This window comes from Condylura cristata, unplaced genomic scaffold (genome assembly GCF_000260355.1).
Source record: "Condylura cristata isolate star-nosed mole 26May11 unplaced genomic scaffold, ConCri1.0 scaffold00002, whole genome shotgun sequence".
NCBI classification, from domain to species: domain Eukaryota; kingdom Metazoa; phylum Chordata; class Mammalia; order Eulipotyphla; family Talpidae; genus Condylura; species Condylura cristata.
The window spans coordinates 24820460-24840456 of record NW_004567103.1 but is presented as its reverse complement, the minus strand read 5'-3'; the positions used below and the strand labels follow the sequence as shown (position 1 = coordinate 24840456).

The window sequence follows — 19997 nt, the reverse complement described above, 5'->3', positions numbered from 1 at the left end:
AGTGCTTTAACCCGCTGCGCCACCAGGGAGGGCCCTGTCCAGAGCCATTTTTATGCCACCGCTATGTGTGGGTGCTACTGGCATTTTGTGGGTAGAGGGCAAGTATGTTACTAAACACCCTGTAATGGACAACACCCCACGACAAAGCTCTCTGTCCAAAATGTCCATAGTGTCAAGATTGAGAAACCCGATGTGGATTGAGAGGCAAAATCCAGTGACATCATGAGCTGTCTTCCTAGCATACAGCTAGAACATAATCTACTGCCTTTATCGTCACATTTTCTCATGTTTTTTCCCATTCACCTGCCTCTTTCTCAGAGTGGCTTCTAGCTTGAATATTTTCTTTTTAAATCATCATTCCCTTATCCTTTTTAAAAATAATTTTTTTACATTTTTAATTTTACATTGATTTTTAAAAGTATTGTTTTGTTTTACCTGCCTTAGAGTTGTTATTTTAAAACAATGTATTGTTTTTTAGTCTTCTGTGACTTGTTTTTTTCACTCAGTATGTTTCTGAGATTCATTCATGTTGCTCTACACAACTAAACTTTATTTTATACTGATGAACATTTTAATTGTTTAGTTAGTGTGGTATTTTGTTTTGTTTTCCTATTATGATTAGACTTGGATTCAGGATTTCTCTAGAGTACTTAGGAATAGGCTCACTGTTTCCAAGGTATGTGAATGTTCAACTTCATGAAATAGTGCCAAATTATTTTCCAAAGTGCATGTGGTAATTTATACACCACCAATGTATCACAGGCCTTTATCCTCATCTTTACCAACTTTGTAATATCGGATTTCTTAAAATTTGTTAATCAAGTTTGTACATTGCTCTTACATTGTCAGCTAACTTTGCATTTCCCTAACTAATAATGAGGTTGGATATTTTTTACCATTTGTGACTTCTCCTTTATAAAATACCTATTTGTGTCTTTAGTCTATCTTCCTTTGGCTTCTCTAAGTTTTTCTCTCCTCTTACTCAGTCCCTGAGTAAGATTTATAGGATTTATAGGAGTTCTTATATTCTGGATAATAATCTATCATTATGTTTGTTGCAAGTACCTTTCCCTAATTTATGGCTTATGTTTTCATAACTGTGCTGTGTTTTGAACAAAAGTTCTTAATTTTGACATTGCTGACCTCATCAATCTTTTTTTTTTTAATGGTTAGCCTTGTGTTTCCTGTTTAAAAAAAAACTTCCCTCCCTGAAATTGATTATTTCAATATATTATTTTAAAAGCTGTAAAGTTTTTCCTTTCCTTTATGTCTTGAATACATTGGGAATTAATTTCTGTATATGCTAATCAATTGTCTCACTGCAATTTCTTCCTTGAACTGCCACACCAAATCCCTCACATATCAAGTTTCCATAAATGCGTAGGTCTGTTTCTGGGCTCTGTAATTCTGTTCCACTGGGCCAATGTAACTGTCCCTGCCTCAGTGTCCTCTGTGTTCATTTTTACAGCTTTCTATAATACTTGACATATGGTAGTATAGATTTCCCCTCTTATTTCATCTTGCTCCTTGGAAGTACCTTTGTTACTTTTCCCCTTTGAGTAGTCATAATTTTAGATTCAGTGTTTCAAGTTGCCTGAAAAATTCTATGGGATTATCATTGTAATTACAAGGAAAACATAGAATACTTCTGAGGATAATTAACACCTTTATAATATTGTCTTCCGATTTTGAAACAGGGTATATCTTTCCATATGTTTAGTTCTACTTTAATGCCTTCTAGTAAAATTTTGTAGTTTTCTCTCTAAGGTCTTACATATCTACAGCAAAGGTCTTTATCAGCCTATTTCTATTGTTTATTGTTTCTTTTGGTTCTTGCATATAGTATTTTTTCCCATGTGTATTTAGTCATATTTGATGGTGATATGCTAATCTTCCTTAAAATTTTATTCGTGAAATTTTTTGAGGTCTCCCTGCTTTCAGGCAGATAGAGGAGGCCATAGCTCACCCTTTGCTTTTTCTCAATCGTATTCAGCTCAAAGCAGTCCTTACACTAGAGTGGCATATTTTGGGGTGATATTTTCTGCTCCCCTATAGGTTCAGGGTTTTTGATGAAAAAAAGAAAAAAAACAGCTAAGGAATTGTTTCCAGATTGGAGACATTGTATTTGAGACATGCCAACCAAATACAATGCATGGCCCTAAGGAAAATGGAGCTGAAGAACTCTATCTGAACAATAGGTGATACTTAAATATGTACTGTGAATTAGATTGTGGTATTGGATCAATGTTATTTTAATTGACTTATCAAAATAAATTTACTGTTATGTAAGAGAATGCTTGTTCTTTGAAAATATACACAGAAGTATTTAGAGGCCATGATACTTGCAACTTATTCTCCATTTTTTCAGAAAGAAAAAGATGATAGATAGATAGATGATAAATAGATAAAATACAAGAATTGACAATGAAAATGTTGATCAATAAATCTGTTTAAAGGGTATAAGTAAGGGAGTGCTTTCCTCATTCTTGCAGCTGTTCTTTAGGTTTGAAGTTATTTCAAAATTAAAAGTTACCAGCAGATTAAGAAAAACCTGGGTTTCACCAAAGATAGTGCAAGAAGTGTTGGCCTAGTATGTGATCAGTGTTTGCAGTTATTTTATGTGTGTTTGAGAAGAATGTGTCTTCTTGAATCATGGATTCAAGATCTTACATATGTTTGAAAATTCAAGGTTATTAATTGTATTATTTAAATCTTTACATCATTTTTTTCTATTGAACTAATTAATGGAAGTTGTGTGAAATTTTTCACTATATTGTGTATTTGTCATGTTTCTATCCATATTTGCTTTACCTATTTTGAGGCTACTTTTATTTAGAGCATAAATTTAAAACTGTTCATTACTCCTTTGTACACTTTACTTTTTACTTTTGGAATAATTTTCCATTCTCTTGAAGAAATTATTTTAGAATTTTCTATAGTATTAGAGGTGGGTTGATGGCAAAATCTTTTTTTGTTTCTTGAAATTTTTTATGGTTGAAAGATAGTCTTGCAGAGGATGTAATTCTAGATTGATGGTTATTTTCTTTTAGAACTTCGGAAATATCATTCCCCTATTTGGTCTTCTATCGTTGCTGTGATGAGGATTGTTTTTTATTTTTGTTTTTTCAGGTGACCTCTCCTTTTCTCTGACTGTTTTAAAGAATTTTTTCCTTTGTCTCTGTTACTATAAGGTATCTAATGTGGATTTCTTTTCCCTTGCCCAGGTTGGTATAGATTGTGCTTGCAATCATGAATTCATATCTTTCATCAGCTATTTTCTTTTTGAATGTTGACTCTAGTCCATTCTCTCTTTCTGGAGCTGCAAAGAGATTATTAGACTATCAGATTATATTTCTATAATCATAGCTTTTATCCTCTCTTTCATATCTTCCAATTCCTTAATTTTCTGAGCTACATTCTATGTAATTTCTGCAGCTCATTGAGCCACTTCTGTAAGTCACTTTTAAATAATCTATCTTTAATCTTTTCACTCTATCTACAAAATGTATGCTATCCCATTTATAAATGTCTCATGAATTTAACCATAAATATTGATGAGACTTGAACAATAAAACTTAATTATAAGTTAAAATTACATATCATTACTCTTAATTCATTCTGTGGGTATTGTTGGTTGCCCAGTACAACTTAAAAAGTAATGCAGATATAGGACAATAACTATCTTCTATTGAGTTTACTGTATTTATTTGCTCTCTAAATAAATGTTAGATATTGGGTATTTACATTGAGAGTTTTCTTCCCCCATTCTTCTGTTTTTTAATTTTCAAAGTAAAAGAGAGGAAATGAGAAGATGGAAGATTTCTCATTGACAAAAGAAGAAAAGTGGGAGAATCCTGTTTGTTTAGGTCATGCAGTCCTAGAGGGTACAAACTGAATGCCTTTGTAGAGCAGGTGACACTGGGTGTGAACTACAGCCTTTGTCATAAGGAAACTAATTGCAGCACTTAGTTCAAGAGCACCTCCTTCACTGTGAGCCCCAGTGCCAGTGAGCAGACTAGAACAAATTATTAAATTATGAAAAATAAGAAGTAGGATATGCTGGTTATACCCAACAGTTGGAACCAACATCAGTGAGTCTCCAAACATCTTTTCTTCACTTGCTGCTACTTTTTCAGAATTTAAAGGATTCTGCTAGTGGTTTTGGTGAGAAAAACACAAATGTTTTAGGGTGATTACCTGTTTTCATTTCTATTTTTTTTGGTATTGTGTTAAAATATCATAACATAAAGTTCACCATTGTACAATTTTTCAATTGCTGTGCAAGACATCATTACTGCTCATCTCCAAAACTTTTTATCATCCCAAATGGAAACTGTGTACCCATTAAACAATACCTCGGTATTACTCCCTACCTGTATTAGTATTAGTATTAGTCCATGTATTAGTCTTAGTATTAGTTCCTCATAACCACTGTTTTTTTTCTGTCCCTAAGAAATTGACTATTCAAAGTACTTTAATTAAGTGGAATCATGTAATATTTGACCCTCCGTGTCTGGCTTACTTTAGTTAACATGTTTTTAAAATTCATCCATTTTGTGGTAAACTGGGTTTAAAAGAAGGACTTACTTTGGTACATAAGTCCTCTATTCAAAACTAACTTCAGGCAGTTTCTGGTATTAGGACTACAAAATGTTGTCCCTATCTGAGAGATTCTTTACAGTTAGATTTCATACAGCAAGCTTCCAAATGTAAGGTATAGCCCAGGATAAAATAAATGGAAATGTCATGTAACTGCCATATATTGTGTTGTTCTGCATTCATTTTAAAAAAATTTATGTGGGAAAATTTCATATTTTATAATTTCATATTTCAAAATTTTATATGGCTTCTTGCACCTCCAACCCCACCCCACCCCCGACTCCTGAGATGGTTTATTTGCCCAGAGATTGCCTAAGGAATTTGAGGAATTTTTTCTCTCTTGTGGAAGAATTTGTTCATTCTCAGAATAGAGAAAAGCTTAGGAAGAGAGCCAGAAAAAGCAGACAATGTAAAATATTTCCTCTAACTTGATTGAAGAATCACAGTTGACCCATGCATCTCTCCTTTCTAGAAGGACTCATTGTTTGATGCTATGGGGTAACAGTCCCTTCAACCCTGCTGTCTGTGAAGTTCCCCTTCATGTACATGGATTGCCCCAAAGGTATCCCCACAGAGCATAAATCCTCTGAGAAGCCTAAAAATATGTGGAGTAAGAAGTCCTACAGGAATGAAGATTTAAGACAAAAAAGAGGAAGAAAAATAAATAGGAATTGATTCCCTTTCTGGACCCGAACGTTCAGAATATTTGAAATGTTTGCTTAAGGCTAGTTTAGGGTGTACAAAAGTAATGATATTCTTAAATTTAGGGAGCAAATAAAAATACAAAATGTTTCTGAAGAACAAATGAAAAAAATAGGAAGAGGAATTGTATGATTTTTAAAGAATAATGCCTAAACTAGAAAATGTCTTCCATCTTTCCAACAAGGAACACAATGTATTTCTTTACCATTCCATTGATCGGTATGTATATTCCAGGTACCAAAGTGAACTTAACTTGGGAAAGTTGTTTGTATTGTAGGTATTCTCACACATGGCTTATGTAGACATAGATACAGCTAGAGATACAGATATGTCTTTCCATTTTTGATTTGCGAGGTGAGTGAAGTTTAATAAAGACAGATGCAAAAGAATACCTAGGTGACATTAACCATACAAATGCAAATGGAGGATTTCAACCAATCATCAGCATTTTATTAACACAAACATCTAGTGTTACTTAGTAGTCTTACATAATAGTCTTAAGATCTAACTTTCTTCAGTTATTTATATAATTTTGCAAACTGTCTTTATGATGTGGAAAGTAAAGAATACCAAGAAATTGTGATAACAAAGTGAATTTCTTTTGGCTCCCCATCACCACCAATATGAAAAGACATTATCTTCCAGTTTGACTACATAGGAAAGAAAACTTCTATTTCACCCCATTTAATCTATTTTCAAGTGCATATCTCTGATCAGGATGCATCTTACAATAGCAGCCAGCAAGGCTGCCATTGTGACTGTAGTTATAATTACACATGTATGAACATCAAAAGTGCCAGCATCAAAATTTGTACAATGGGAGTCAATGACTTGGAATACATATGGTCTTGCAGACAGGAGAGGTTTCTTCTTTTTTAATCCCTAGGAACCAAATGGTTGTGGGGAGAGAGTGAATCAGACACACTTAGCAACATTCTTTCAGCAGGAGTCAAAAGTAGGCTACCCCCACATCATTGCCCGGTCAGTTTAGGAGCTGGCATCAATGACTCTTAGTTCTTTTATGGATTATTTTAAGAGATGCTGCATCATCAAACTCCTAAAAGAGGGTGATACCATGGATAAACACAGGCATCAAAGAGTCTGAGACAAATGCTGAATGTGAACAATTTATTTCATTCAAGGTCCCTCTCTTTTGTATGTACAAGTTTGATACATGAGACAATCATTTGTTATATATAATTTTTAATAGCCCTTTCAATAAGTAAAGAAGAGTCATTCTAAACATGTATGACATAATATAACTGGAAGGGGTTTTTTGTTTGTTTATTTTCTTAATAGTATATAAAGTAATGGTTCCTCTTACCAGGATAGCATTCTCGATTCAGTGAAAGAATCATTAAATGTATAGTTGATGAGCTTGAATGAGGTAAAATGCTTTCTCTACATAATATATTCCTAAATGTTAGTTGCATTCCACTTGAATAAAAAAAATACAAGGCATTCTTATTTTGGTGTGATGTAGTCTCTTTTCCCAAGACCTTTAATTGCATGTGGCCCCTACTTAACTGTCCCTAAAATACATCGTGAGAGGAGAAATGTCCTGCCAGTTTCTCATGTGGTTTCCTTATAAGTGTGGTTAACTCCTGTTTCCTTGCTAGGGGTGCAGGCTGCATCTTTATTGAAATGTTCCAGGGTCAACCTCTGTTTCCTGGAGTTTCCAACATCCTTGAACAGCTGGAGAAGATCTGGGAGGTAAGAGAATTCCTCATAGGAAGATCTATATGCATTTCAAACCTTGCATCATATTTGCCTGAGAGACAAATGAAGCAGTCCATCTGCTTTACGATATTAAGCTATATATTAAGGTTGTGGAAACTGTGGTATTTGCCTCAGTATAAGCACCTTGGGAGTGAGTGGTCTGAAAAATCTCTATTGTCTATAGCAGTCTGTGAATCCACCTGCTCCCCATTATGGTTGTCTCAGTCTCACAGAACTTCTGACACTCCTACTTAAGCACAACCCTGATTTGCCAGCCCCAGTTCTAATGCTTTCATGTATTTGGCCCTGGATATTTGTCGGCTGAAAACAAGAACACATTTTCCTAGAACTTTCATAAAACAAAGACTTTCTATGTTAGTATGAGGGAAGTATACTATTTTCATGCTTCTTCCAAGCCAAATTCTTAAGATTATCAAACTTAGGTCTGGAGCTCCATTTCTTTATTCATTAGTGAATACTACTTCATTTGCATAGGATGTCCTTTGTTTCTTTATCCTTTATGCTTTACTAGCCATGTCCTGTAGTCATATTTCTGGTTTTGGGTGATTTTTTTTTAATTGTGAAAGAACATAACCTTCAGCACTTTATATAGATCACTGGCATTAAATACATCCACATCATTGCATGGCCATCATTGGCACTCACTTCCAAAACATTTTCATCGTCCCAAACAGAAGCTCTGTACCCATTCAGTGTTACCTTCCCCACCTTCCCTCAGCCAGCCCTGGTCACTGCTCCTCTACTGTCTGAGTTTTCCTACCCAGGTAGCTTTTGTAATAGAATCATACAGTATTTCTCTTCTGTATCTGCCTCATTTGACTTAGTATAATATTTTCAAGCTCATCCACACAGCATGTACATTTAATTGGGGGGAGGGGCATCATTTGTTATCCTGGATTCTGTTCCCTTTTAAGTTTGCTTGCTTCAAGCACATCTGGAGAATTTTTGCAGAAGTCCTAGCAAATATTGCCCTAATGGGGTTTTAGTGTGCAGGTGAGAGAACTTGTCTCGAACTCTTACGATTTTAATTTAGTTGCTGCAAACATTTTGCTGGTCTAGGAATGTTATAAAATTTTTATTTTCAAATTGTGTTCCCAATGTGCAGTTCTGCATTTATTGTTTAAAATAAAAGGTAAAAAAAAAAGGTTGGGTGAATATTTAATAACACATAAAAGTAAAAGAAATCCTTAAGGAACATCCATGAAAAGAGAAATGAGTTAGTTGCCAGTGTATGGAGGTCAACATCTTATTTCTATGAAGAAATTCTGAGCAAATCACTCTAGTGCTGCAGTTCCATGACCCAGAAGACATTCTATTCTGCTTCAATTAAAATGTGCTTTGTGAATTTAATGCATTTTATAGATATTTATCACTACCCTTAAATTTTGTGGAGCAACATCAGAAAAATGAACATATTTTTCAATCCAAAAGATTTCTTCTTGAAACTCTCCTGCAACCTTGAATCACTATTAGATGCTGTAACATCATCTAAGCTGAAGTAGCCCCGTGCAATGGCTGTGCAGTCAGATCTGGGTTTGAATTCTAGCCTTTTGCTAGCTATATGAATGCGAGTAAATTATATAGTCCCTCTGAGCTTCAGTTTCTTCCTTTGTTAGATGGGGCTAGAAATATAAACTATAGCTGTAGAAATGTTTCAATAAACTTACTGCTAAAAAGATTTCCCTGACATTTAACCCAAATATTCTCTTTTTCTACCTAGTGTTATACCTTGTACACAATAGAGGAAGCATAATTAGCCTACATCTCACCTTGCAATCACCTTTAACTCATTTGAAGAGGTTTTCCTACTTACTAAGTAGGAAAATCTTATTGGAGACCATTCACCTATAATATACTCTGCAAGGTTTTGCATGAAGTGACAAACATGGAACAATGGGAAGAATAAGAAATTGCAAATATTCTCTTTTTCTACCTAGTGTTATACCTTGTACACAATAGAGGAAGCATAATTAGCCTACATCTCACCTTGCAATCACCTTTAACTCATTTGAAGAGGTTTTCCTACTTACTAAGTAGGAAAATCTTATTGGAGACCATTCACCTATAATATACTCTGCAAGGTTTTGCATGAAGTGACAAACATGGAACAATGGGAAGAATAAGAAATTGCATTATTTGTGGTTTCAAGTATTGTTCAGTCTAGGTGGGGTAGAGGGTGAAGTAGATGTCAATATATATAAGGATATATGTATAGGTAACATTAATCATAATATTGAAATAAAGTATACTATTAGGATATTTGAAAAGTTGCAAATAAACTGATTTAATATTTTATACTATGTTTAATGATTGTGCTCTTGAAAGCAGCCATTTATTGTTCTTTGCATTTAGTGCAGCGCTTGAAGATCATAGAACAGAAAGAAAAGTCTAGACATTTCTCAGAATCTGATGACTCTCTAGCTAATGGTTTAAGTTTCCAAGACTGGCCTTGGTATACTGATACTCACCATTTGAAGGATATTTTGGGTAATGCAGTAATGTTGTGAATTTGCTATCTGCAAATCAGTAAGTAAAAAAACTTGGAATAAAATCTGGATATAACATTTCAAAGCATAAGTGATGCAGCAAAAACTTGTCTTAATAAATGAGTCCATCCGGTCCTTACCACGAGGCCACACTCATTTCTACCATTATCTTTATTACACTGCAGTGAATCAAAGGAACTTATTTAGAACATTATGACAACTTATTACAAATTTAAAACAAGTAAACATTAGAAATAACACTGGCCTGGAATCAGGAGACACGAGGTCCGAACCCAGTTCTAACTTTAGGTAACGAAGTAATGCCAGTCACATAACCAACCTTGTTGAGTCTCCAGTATTTTAAGTTGTGTTTGAATTTCTGATTCCGTAAAGTTGTGACTTTTTTAGACAAAGCATAGAGAGAATATTGTAGTTTCCCATCATTTTTAATCATATTTGTCTGTTCATTAGATTCTCCCCTGCCCATGAGTTGTCAACTTGCATAACTAAATCTAACTTTAAATATGTACTGTTCAAAGGAGTATGTTTCATGTTGCCTAGCTATACCTGATGAGAGCCAGGAGCTCATATTTATTATATTTCATTTCCCTCGGTCCTGCCCAATCAGGTGGAGACCATAGTTTTGTTATCACATCTGTAGTTTCACACTCTGGGGATGAAAAAATGGTCATCTCATTCAGTAACACACCTGTATTCTGTCTCGTATATGACTATATCTCAAGCAACTTTAAACATTACAAATAGCTCCTGGATTTCTGTTTTACTAACTATAGTCTACCCTAGTGAAAATAGCAAAGCTATTTTGGCTTCTACAATGTTGATGCAGGAACTGCTTCTTTGAAAGCAGTGAGTTCTCTACATTTCTCCTGAGAGTCACTTTCAGGAATGAAGACATAGTGAAAAGTCCTACATCTTTATTTCAACATCTATCTCAAGGGTGGGTGTGTGAGTTCACATCTGAACTGTTACCACTGCTTTCTGATCCATTTTTAAAAATTCTAATCCTCCTAATAAGTGTTTTTAGCAAATAATCCCAGATGCACTTCTAAAATCAGAATAAAATAAACGATGCAGACTTTAAATCCATTAATCAAAATGCCTTTAAGTTTCCATTCCAAGAAAGGCAGATAAACAGCCCCTGCAGCCCACTGTGGTTTCAAACATACCACTCACTAGCTGCCTTTTAAGAGCCTTCAGGGAGAGAGTAAATCAACAATTTTTGGTTTTCAGTTTCCCAGACAGTGAAGTGGAGATTTAGTAATTTTCTCAAGTGAAAAAGAATTCAATAACTTTCAAATGGAAACTGAGCATCAAATTTCCAAATAAAGGATATTGAATTTTGTTTGAACTTTTAACATCTTAAACTTAAACCTTTTAACACAATTTTTCAAAAGTTTTGCTGTCCATTTTATTGGTCTTAATTAAACATAAGGCCAAGTAGCCAACAATAGTAGTAACTTGCACCTTAAATAAAATATGGATGTGGCCATTATTTCCTTTATTGTTTTCTCTATGTTATCTTTACTTTCTTCTTATTGTATTGTGCCAGTTGAAAGAAGATGTATGGGTACACGTGAATCACACCCACTTGTTTACATGCACATCTGTGCAAATACACAAGACGGTAGGTTAAAAAAGAAGAATTAGCTTCCTGTCCCGTGGACTTCTTGCACAAAAGAAGAATTAGTCCAGTTGGTTTTTCAAAATGGATTCCAGGATCCTAAGAGTTCCTGCAGGCTCAGGATGGTTGATAGGAAAAGCCTATAATCCTCTCAGCAGCTTTTCAGTTTGTTTAGGGAACGGATCAAAGAAAGAAGTTTTTACTGGGTGGGTGATTTTTTTATTATATGAGAGAAAATAGCACTTGAGTGGCTTTTGTTTGAGGACAAGCTAACAGTCATCACCGTGTATACTTCTCAGCCAGGGTCCTAGTCAGCAAGCTGGCAGATATTAAGATTCTGGACTCCTGAATAATTATTATCACTCAGTTGACTTCCTGCCATAACTGATGACCCAGTATTTTGCACATGAATTTGTAGGAGAAATGATTCTTTAAAAGATCTGCATTGAAATACAATGCTTTGATTTTGTACTCCAATATCTTTGTTTTCAAATTAATTTAAAACGAGGGCTTCAGTTTGATATGCCTAAGAATAATGAACTTTTTCAAGTAATATAACTATTACAGTCCCCCAATTAAAACATACATAGCATATTTCTCTGAAAAGCCACAGAGAAAACAGGCAGATGAGATAAATTTGGTAGAAAACACCGAGCTAGACTCGGAATAATTTTTAGCCAGTATTCTACTGCCTAAAGTCAGTGTTTAAATCTTTTTTAATTTGAGCACCTCAGGGAATATTGGAATGTCCTTAATGAGCCATAATTTAAACTGGCAAGGGTAAATTGTGTTTCTTTATATCCCCAGCTCCCTGCATATTATCTTAGTGCATGGCGACCATGCAATAGATTTTTATTGATAAGAATATGACTTTAAGTAAGGCTTTGATCTGCCTCAGTAACAAGTAAATTAGTGAAGACACAGGTTTGGGACCTGTGTCTATCAGCATTCTCCAGAGAAACAGAACCAGGGGGATATACACAGAAGTATCAAAGCAAATTTATAATATTATGGCAGTTGGTTTATGCAATTACAAAAGGTGAGATTTGCCACCTATGAGAACTAGGAACAATGCAACCTGAGGCTGAAGGCCTGGGAACTGAGGGGCTCATGGTGTAAGCCCTAGAGTCTTAGAGTCCTGAAAACCAGGACTGTTAATGTCCAAGGCAGGAGAAGATAAATATCCCAGCTCAATAGGAAAGAGAGAAGATTTTCCCTTCCTTTGCTTTTTTTGTCCTACTTGTGCCCTTACTGGATGGATGATTCCCATCCACATTGATAAGGGTCATCTCTTTACTCAATCTACCAATTTAAGTGTTCATTTCTTCTAGAAAATGCCTCACAGATTCACAGGAATGATGCACCCCTTACCTAGACTAGATGAACATAAAATTATCTATCACAGGCCCATAGGAATATATTACAGCTTTGCCCATGAGATTATAAGTGTTGGGAAACCCAAGTTTCTTGTATGTATCGACTGGTCCACATGTCAGACACCTAACTCTTCCTGATGTCTCCATAACTGTCCCATCTGTCTCCCATCTTCTCATCATTCTATGTCTTTCTCTTATAGGTGCTGGGAGTCCCTACTGAGGACACTTGGCCTGGAGTTTCCAAGCTGCCTAACTACAATCCAGGTAATGTTGATTTGAATGTCTGAATGCTCTGAGAATTAGCAGTATGAGAAGATGGTCACACAAACATTATGTTCTTGTTTCATTATTGACTCAACAGAGAGATAGAGCTGGACAGCATTTTAGATTAGTTTTTCCCTAAGCAATCCTGTATGACAATACTGAACTAGTAGTTGAGGTTAGATCAGCTCTCCTACTCTATAAAACAAAGAAGCCAACTGAGTAAGAATTTGAAAGGACAATTAGTTATGGATTCTACATTCTGTTTCAAAGACATTCTCCCTTTGAACCCCATGACTGCCATTGCACTGGTTTGCTAGGTTAGTGTACCCATAAAGCACAAAAGGAGCTAATGCAACAGAGGGGATGTAGATGCTCCTTAAGCCTAGACAGGTCAGTCAAGACTTCTCTCATTTAGTGAAGAGGCCACCCATTGCCGCTATACCTGACACTTAGTCATTTTCTGTCACACATTTGGTCCCCCAAGACTGACTTTGGAAGTGGTGCAAATGTTGTCCCTGGGGGAAGTCTCTGAGAAATGGGCCCGGGACTCTGCCAGAGGTTCAGGTTATGCCATAGTCACTTCAAGGATGTTAAGACAAGTGAGGAGGTAAGCAATGAGCTTCTGGGTAAAGGACCATGGGGTGGAGGTCTAGAGAGCCAAGTGATGACCATCCCAAAATTGTACTCTTGCTGGTAGGACTAAAGAGGAGGTAGATAGGTTGAGATAAGGATGCAATTATTATGACTGTGACCCAAGTCACATCTAGTCTTTATCTCCTTATTTTGTGCCATTACTGAAAATGGCTTTTTCCCAAATTGTTGTCCTTTCCAATGAGTAGGAATTATTCCAGGAAGGGTTTCTTGAAAGAAGAACTGTAGGAAGATTGAAAAGAAGATTAAAGAGGAAAACAAAACAGGGTTCTTTGTCTTCTTTTCTCCAGCATCTAATACTTGTGTTCAGTTATTCATAGAAAAAGACCAGCTCTTGGTTACCAAAGTGAGAGTGGGGGAATCGAAGGAAAGTTGTCAAAAGGTACAAATTTGCAGTTTGTGCAACATAATTGCTGGCTAACATATAAGAGAATTTGTTTTTCCTTTTTTCTGTTCCCTTTTTATTGGATCTGTATGGAAAGATGGATGTTAGTTGAAGGTGTTGTGGTCATCATTTCACTACATATATCAATCAAACCACCATGCTGTGTTGCCTTAAACATAGGTAGTGATAGATGTCACTTATTTCACAAAACTGGGAGGGAAAACCAACTATATGTGAGGATCTCTCAGACACCCTGAATGGGCCTGGGATATGAAACCCCTCCGGCAAGTCACAGACAAACTGTCAAGTTCAAGTTAAGTCTGCTTTGTGAAGTCTCATGTGCATTGCTAAATGGCCTTAGGATGACTTACAAGTAGTTTGCCATTTTTAGCTATTTTGCTATAGTTTAGCACCTGAAAGATGCCTCTCCAGCCATAGGGCTTTAGAATATTACCATTTCCTTTTGTTTTGAGGTAGAATGATGAACATTGTCCTGTGAAGACCATGGTCCAATCTGCAGTGTGCCCTCTCTCCACTTGCCTAGGTGTCTAGGAGAACCTGCTTCTCTCTCTTCTTTTCCCACCTTCTATACCTGCCCCTATCCATTCTCCTCTCCGGGTGAAAATGGGACCCCTCAGCATCCTACCATGGATGCAAGCAGAACTTTAGGGTCACAGATTGAGTGCAGAAAGCAAAGTGGGTGATGGCAACACAAGCTGCCATGATAAGCATGTATGTTCCCCAAACTTTAAACATTTGGGTTTCAGATTGGTTCAGGCAATAATGAGAGATCCTTATTACACAATGCCTTGATGAGAACAATAATGACAGAAACTTGGCCAAAATGCCACCCTGACAAATTCTGTATGAAATAACATAATGGCGTTCCAATAAAACAGCAAGAAATCCATTGCATTTTTCATTTTGCTATTGTTTCAAAGTTATGTGCATTTTTTAATTCATGAAGAGAATTCACCAGGCCCAACATTAATCAAGAAGCTTATTTTGCATTGTTTTTCTAGCAAAGATTTAATTTAATTCAAATAAGTCAAAACTTGTCAAACCTCTACTATCTATGAGGTGCTGTGTTAGCGCCTTTTGGAGTCCCTATGAGCTTGGGCTTGTATTGACTCGTCCCCTGTTTCACCAGCTCTTCTTATTACTGCACCCTCACTTGTGAACCCGGCTTCCAAGGACTTGGGCAGAATGCAGCCATTGGCCAGATCGCTAGTGGAAGGGAGTCAGAACCATGAGTTATAGCCAAGATGTCTAATTCCCTACTTGCAAGCCTTCAAGTCCAGCATATTTTGGTCACGGGTCAGTGTTATTAATAAGGCAATCATAGGACTGTGTTTTGAAAGGGTCACCCACATTTGTATTCCAGGGATATCCCCTTATGTGAATCAAGAAGTCCCTTTGAGCTAACCCCTGCTTCCACCCCAGCCCTGAGCTGCTGCTACTTCCACACACACATGAACGCCAGTGATTAAGGGACCAGAAGAGAGGATGAGAGCCAGGAAAATGTCACAGAAGAGAGTGTTAACACCACCCTGGCTGAGATTTCCCTTCCTTTCCTTGTCACTCGAAGCAGTAGTAAAAGCCCCTAAACTTTGAATTCAGCTGGTATCAGAATTTTGAAGGAGCAGGAGAACTCAGAACTTGGCAGAACAATCCAGGGTCCATCACTGTCCTCACTGCCAATTCCAAGCTCTGTCTGGACAATGTCTGGGAGACATTTTGTGTTTATACAGGTTAAACAAACAAACAAACAAAAGACACCTGGTGTTGACCCAGCTGGACAGGTTTCTCTGATCAGTTACCTGTTTTCTTGGGACCCTGACGCAGGGTTACAAATTTTCTAGCCATCAATTCAGACTCCTGTGCCTGATTAAATCTGGGCAAGGTAAGAGAGAGGGATAATTTTAGAAATGATTGACTTCCTTCCCTCCTCTTTCCTTCCTTCCTAGCTTTCCTTCCTTCTTTCTTCCCGTTCTACCTCCCATTTTAAGCAAGCTGACTGAGAGCTCTGTGTCCTCCACTTCAAAGGGCCAGTTGTCTTATTTTGATGTGGGTAGATTGAGAAGTAGGCTTTGAAAAGGAAGCTTTTTTTTTTTTTTTTTTTGTTTAATCTTTTCTCCTGGGATAGCTTTCAGAGCAATATATCCAAGTGTCAGTGAGGAGGTTCTGACGAGCACGGATTCCCAGGCTCTCAGCAGGATCATTCTCTAACAGAAATATAAAAGTGAAATATTAAAAACCCTGGAACGTGAACTCCATCTTCAGAGTAGCCAGTGTCTTGCCTGCTTGCACCATGGGAAAAAAAGATCTTGAAAAAAGAGGGAGGAGAAAAAAAGTGCTTTGAGTAAGAGGTTTACAGGTTTAGTAGAGCATAGTAACATCCCCTCAAAGAAGTGGGTGTTACTCTGTGACCCCCCAAAATGCTCCTTCTTTGACTCAGCCGCCAGAACAGTCACCCTCCCCCAACAACACACCCCCTTTTCACATGCTAACTGAGGCGCCTGTGATTGGCTGAACAATAAACTGGTCACACTTGCTAAAGGCTGCCATCTTTCACACAATTAGCTAAGACACATTAATCAAACTGGCTGGGGGACTGGGACAGTGCTGGCTTCCCAGAGTGGGGGAGGGGAGAAATGTTGGTGATCCTTAATAAAGTCCACACGGAGCAATAATACAGGACAGCATGCTGAGGAGACTCTGCTACAGAAAGTCTAAAAAGGTGAGAACCCCACCGGGTAACATATCTGGGACGTGCTGAGTTGGTGGCACAGAGGAACCCAGAAGCTTAAGAGCAAATTGGATATTGGGCTTACCTACAGTCTGCTAATAGAAGATCTAGTAGTGTGAGTTTAAAGGGTAGACATTTATGTAAAGTTCCTTTGGCCCTGTTAATGTCCCCCTTTTGTGCCTCAAGCCCTTTGGGTCCAACTAAAACCAGTAGCGTTTAGAAGTATATTTAGAATCAATTAATAGAAAGTATTAACTGCCAATGTGTTGGTCCTAAACTAAGTATTTGGAGATTGTTAAAAATAGTTAAGTTCTCGAGGAAAAAAATGTTAACTTTCATGCTTTCAGCAGTAATATTTTCTGACTTTACTTTTGCAAATTCCTTTTAAATAGATTTTCCAAGCAAAATATAAAGCTACTCAGAGCATACCTAGGAGACCAGTCTGCTACAGAACCATGTAGGACTTTTAAGAGAATCAACTAAATATTTAGACATTTCTCAACTAAAGTAAATGGAAGCCTTACTCTTCAGAGGTTGTCCAGTCACCATCTCATTAAATGCAAAGATCCTGTGATAAAGAAAAACTTTTTTTCTGCCCACATGATTACAGCCCCGTTGTGGTTTTTAATGTGTCATTGATTGTTTCATCCAGCTCTTTTTGCTCTACTGAAAGGGTCTGTCGTGGCTCTGTTTGCTTCCTTAAACATGGTTTTTGAAAGCGCTCACGCTGTGTGAGCTCAAATCCTAGCATTAATGTACTGCTGGGTTCATTTCACAACACTCAAAAGCACTGAGTTTAAATCCCTCTCGATTCCATTTGAGGCACCAGAAGACTTTATCCTTCTCCACTAATGGTTCCAAGTTTACATCTAGATACTGGGGGTCAAGGACAGGAGAGGATTTAGAAATAACAGCGCATGACATTAGTCAATGCATTTGCCAAATTGGCAATTAGTTCCTGATGTGCGTGGAAAGCATTTTATTCCTGTCTCTTTGATGCTTGTTCCCATTGAGAAGAGAACAGAGTCCACAGAGGCCTTCAAACTTTTAAAGAAATATCTGCTGAAAATCATGCCTGATTTGTGACATGAGCTCAGCTGCAGGGAAGCATCCGGGATTATCCTGGTTCTTTCAGCCCCAGGAAAAAATACTGACATGGAAAGATTTCTACTGGAGGAAGGTAGTGGAAATCAAAAGGCAGGAAAGCAGCACTAAAAGGCCTGCAGGGACCCAGAATCAGATGTACTATACAGGATAGTCAAATGGACCCTGCTGATGCCCAGTTATTTTCAGCACTCTTGTTTTTTCAACTTCTGACCACCAGGTGGAAGCAAGAAATAACGTGGGATGGAAAACTGACACCAGACAGCACTACTATTACTGCAATCTAGCCATAGTCTTGGAAGGTTTTATCTTGACCTGAAATCCAGTGTGAGAATTCACTTCATCTGACGCCACTATGGGATAGACGATTATTTAAAATCTGAAATGGATACTCTGGTTTCTCTTCAGATCATATAAATCTTTCGCTTTTTTAAAATCTGAAATGGTCCTTGTCCCTATTGGGTAGATGTAGAACTCCCAGGCTTTGGGTTTAAAGCATTCTGAGCATAGCACGTGTTTTGTGTGTTTGCTGTGAGCACAATGTAAGATCCCTATCAGTATCCGCTCAGTCTCATGATCTATTAGCTGAAGGAGTTATTCAGTAGACTGAACCAAGGAGAGAGATACTGATCTGAGAGTTTTAACTATGAGCATCAACTCTTCCATGGAATGGTAAATCCAAGCTCCTCCTTGCCTACCTGGAGGTACTTGAGAAAGTCATTTATTTCCTTGTTCCTTGATATAAAATGAGAGCAGTCCTATCAGGTTAAGTGTCCCCTGTGTGCTATGCACAAGACAGCAGATTGCCAATGCTTACTCCTGACTGCCAGAGTTTGTTTTGCACTGATGGAAAAAGAGGTTTTCTAACAGGTCCACAGAGAGGCATTTGCTAGATTGGAAGATGGGTCGATCCATATCTAACCCTTGTTCACTTTCTGTTAACTGTGCAGAGTTCCTCTGTCTCATTACAGAGTTGTTCTGAGAAAGAAAGAAATTATTGGATTGGATCTGCCATGGTGCTTAATTTTTTGAGATAGGATAGACATACAACATTTTGTTAGTTTTGGACATACAACATAAAGATTTGATGGATAATTATTATGCAATGATTCCTACAATTAGTTTGGTTAACATCCATTACCACACCAAGTACCTAACTTCTAAGATCAACATAAGTGATTCTCACTCCATTTTATCTACCTGCTACATAATGGGTATCCATAGAGCAACTAACTGTAGGCAGCATTAGTGTTCTTCTCATTGTGATATAGGCGAAAGGTTGTGAAGGATTTTTACAAGGCAAACCTGAGCACTTCTAGTATGTCTGGTATCTTACATGCCCCCTAGCTGGCACATCATAGTCAGTAAATATTTGTTAAATGATGGCCTTTCCTGGTGGTGTAGCAGGTTAAAGCACAGCCACTTCAGCATGAGTTTGATCCCCACCCTGGAGCTGACCCACACGGCACGGCAGACCTCTCCTGACCCGCCCACTGCTTCCCTCAGCAGTGTACTTCGTCAGTTCTGCTCCCTACTCTGTCTCTGATGAATCCTCTCACGGCACCTGTGCCTCTGACCTGCATCCCAGGTCTGTATGCATAAGTAAATAAATCTTTTAAAATATATATTTGTTAAATGAAATCAATGATCAGGATTTAGAGAAATCTGGGTTCTGGTTCCAGTTGTATCATCTAGAACTTGAATAATTCTTGTTCTGACTGCCTGCACAAGAAAGTGCATTTATTATTATTCACCTCGTTCTGGGTCATATTAGCTCCTGTTTATTGAGCACTACTGAGCAAACATTATTTTACCTTGATTCACAACACCCCTCTCAGATCTGGGCAACGTTGTCATGCCCGCTTTATAGATGAGAGCAGAGTATAGGACAGTGCACGTCGTTCCTAGGGTGCACCAGCGGGTGACCCAGAATATCAAGAGCTGTTGGCCTCCAAGGTGGTGCTCCTTGCCATATTCCATTTACCTCCCAGTTTTCACCATCAGAATGATCTGGAAATGAAACCAATGCTCTGAACTAGGGTTGAGCTAAAATCACTTTTCCATGTAATTATGTCCTTCTATCCAGACTTGCTTTTAGAATCTGTGAGCGAAATGGCATCCTTCTAGAATGTAAAGTGAGTGGAGTCCCTACCCTTGGGCTTCAGCAGTCCTCCCTCCCTCCAGCTAATGAAGCCACCAGGGTCGGGGAGTGCACGGTCTTTATCAGGCTCGTTACTGCTGGCCTAATGCAAGGCTGCCGATGGTCCTGGGGAGTTACTATTAACATCTTTATTAACCC

At 37.5% G+C, this 19997-nt stretch overlaps 1 protein-coding gene across 1 annotated transcript in view; it reads left to right on the top strand.

Moving 5' to 3' along the window:
* The window catches only part of CDK15 (cyclin-dependent kinase 15), a 79139-nt gene that overhangs the window by 32197 nt on the left and 26945 nt on the right, over positions 1-19997 (top strand). The window contains exons 9-10 of the mRNA XM_004674385.2: positions 6921-7014; positions 12746-12809. Coding sequence (XP_004674442.1) covers positions 6921-7014; positions 12746-12809 — 158 coding nt within the window. The remainder of the gene's footprint in view (positions 1-6920; positions 7015-12745; positions 12810-19997) is intronic.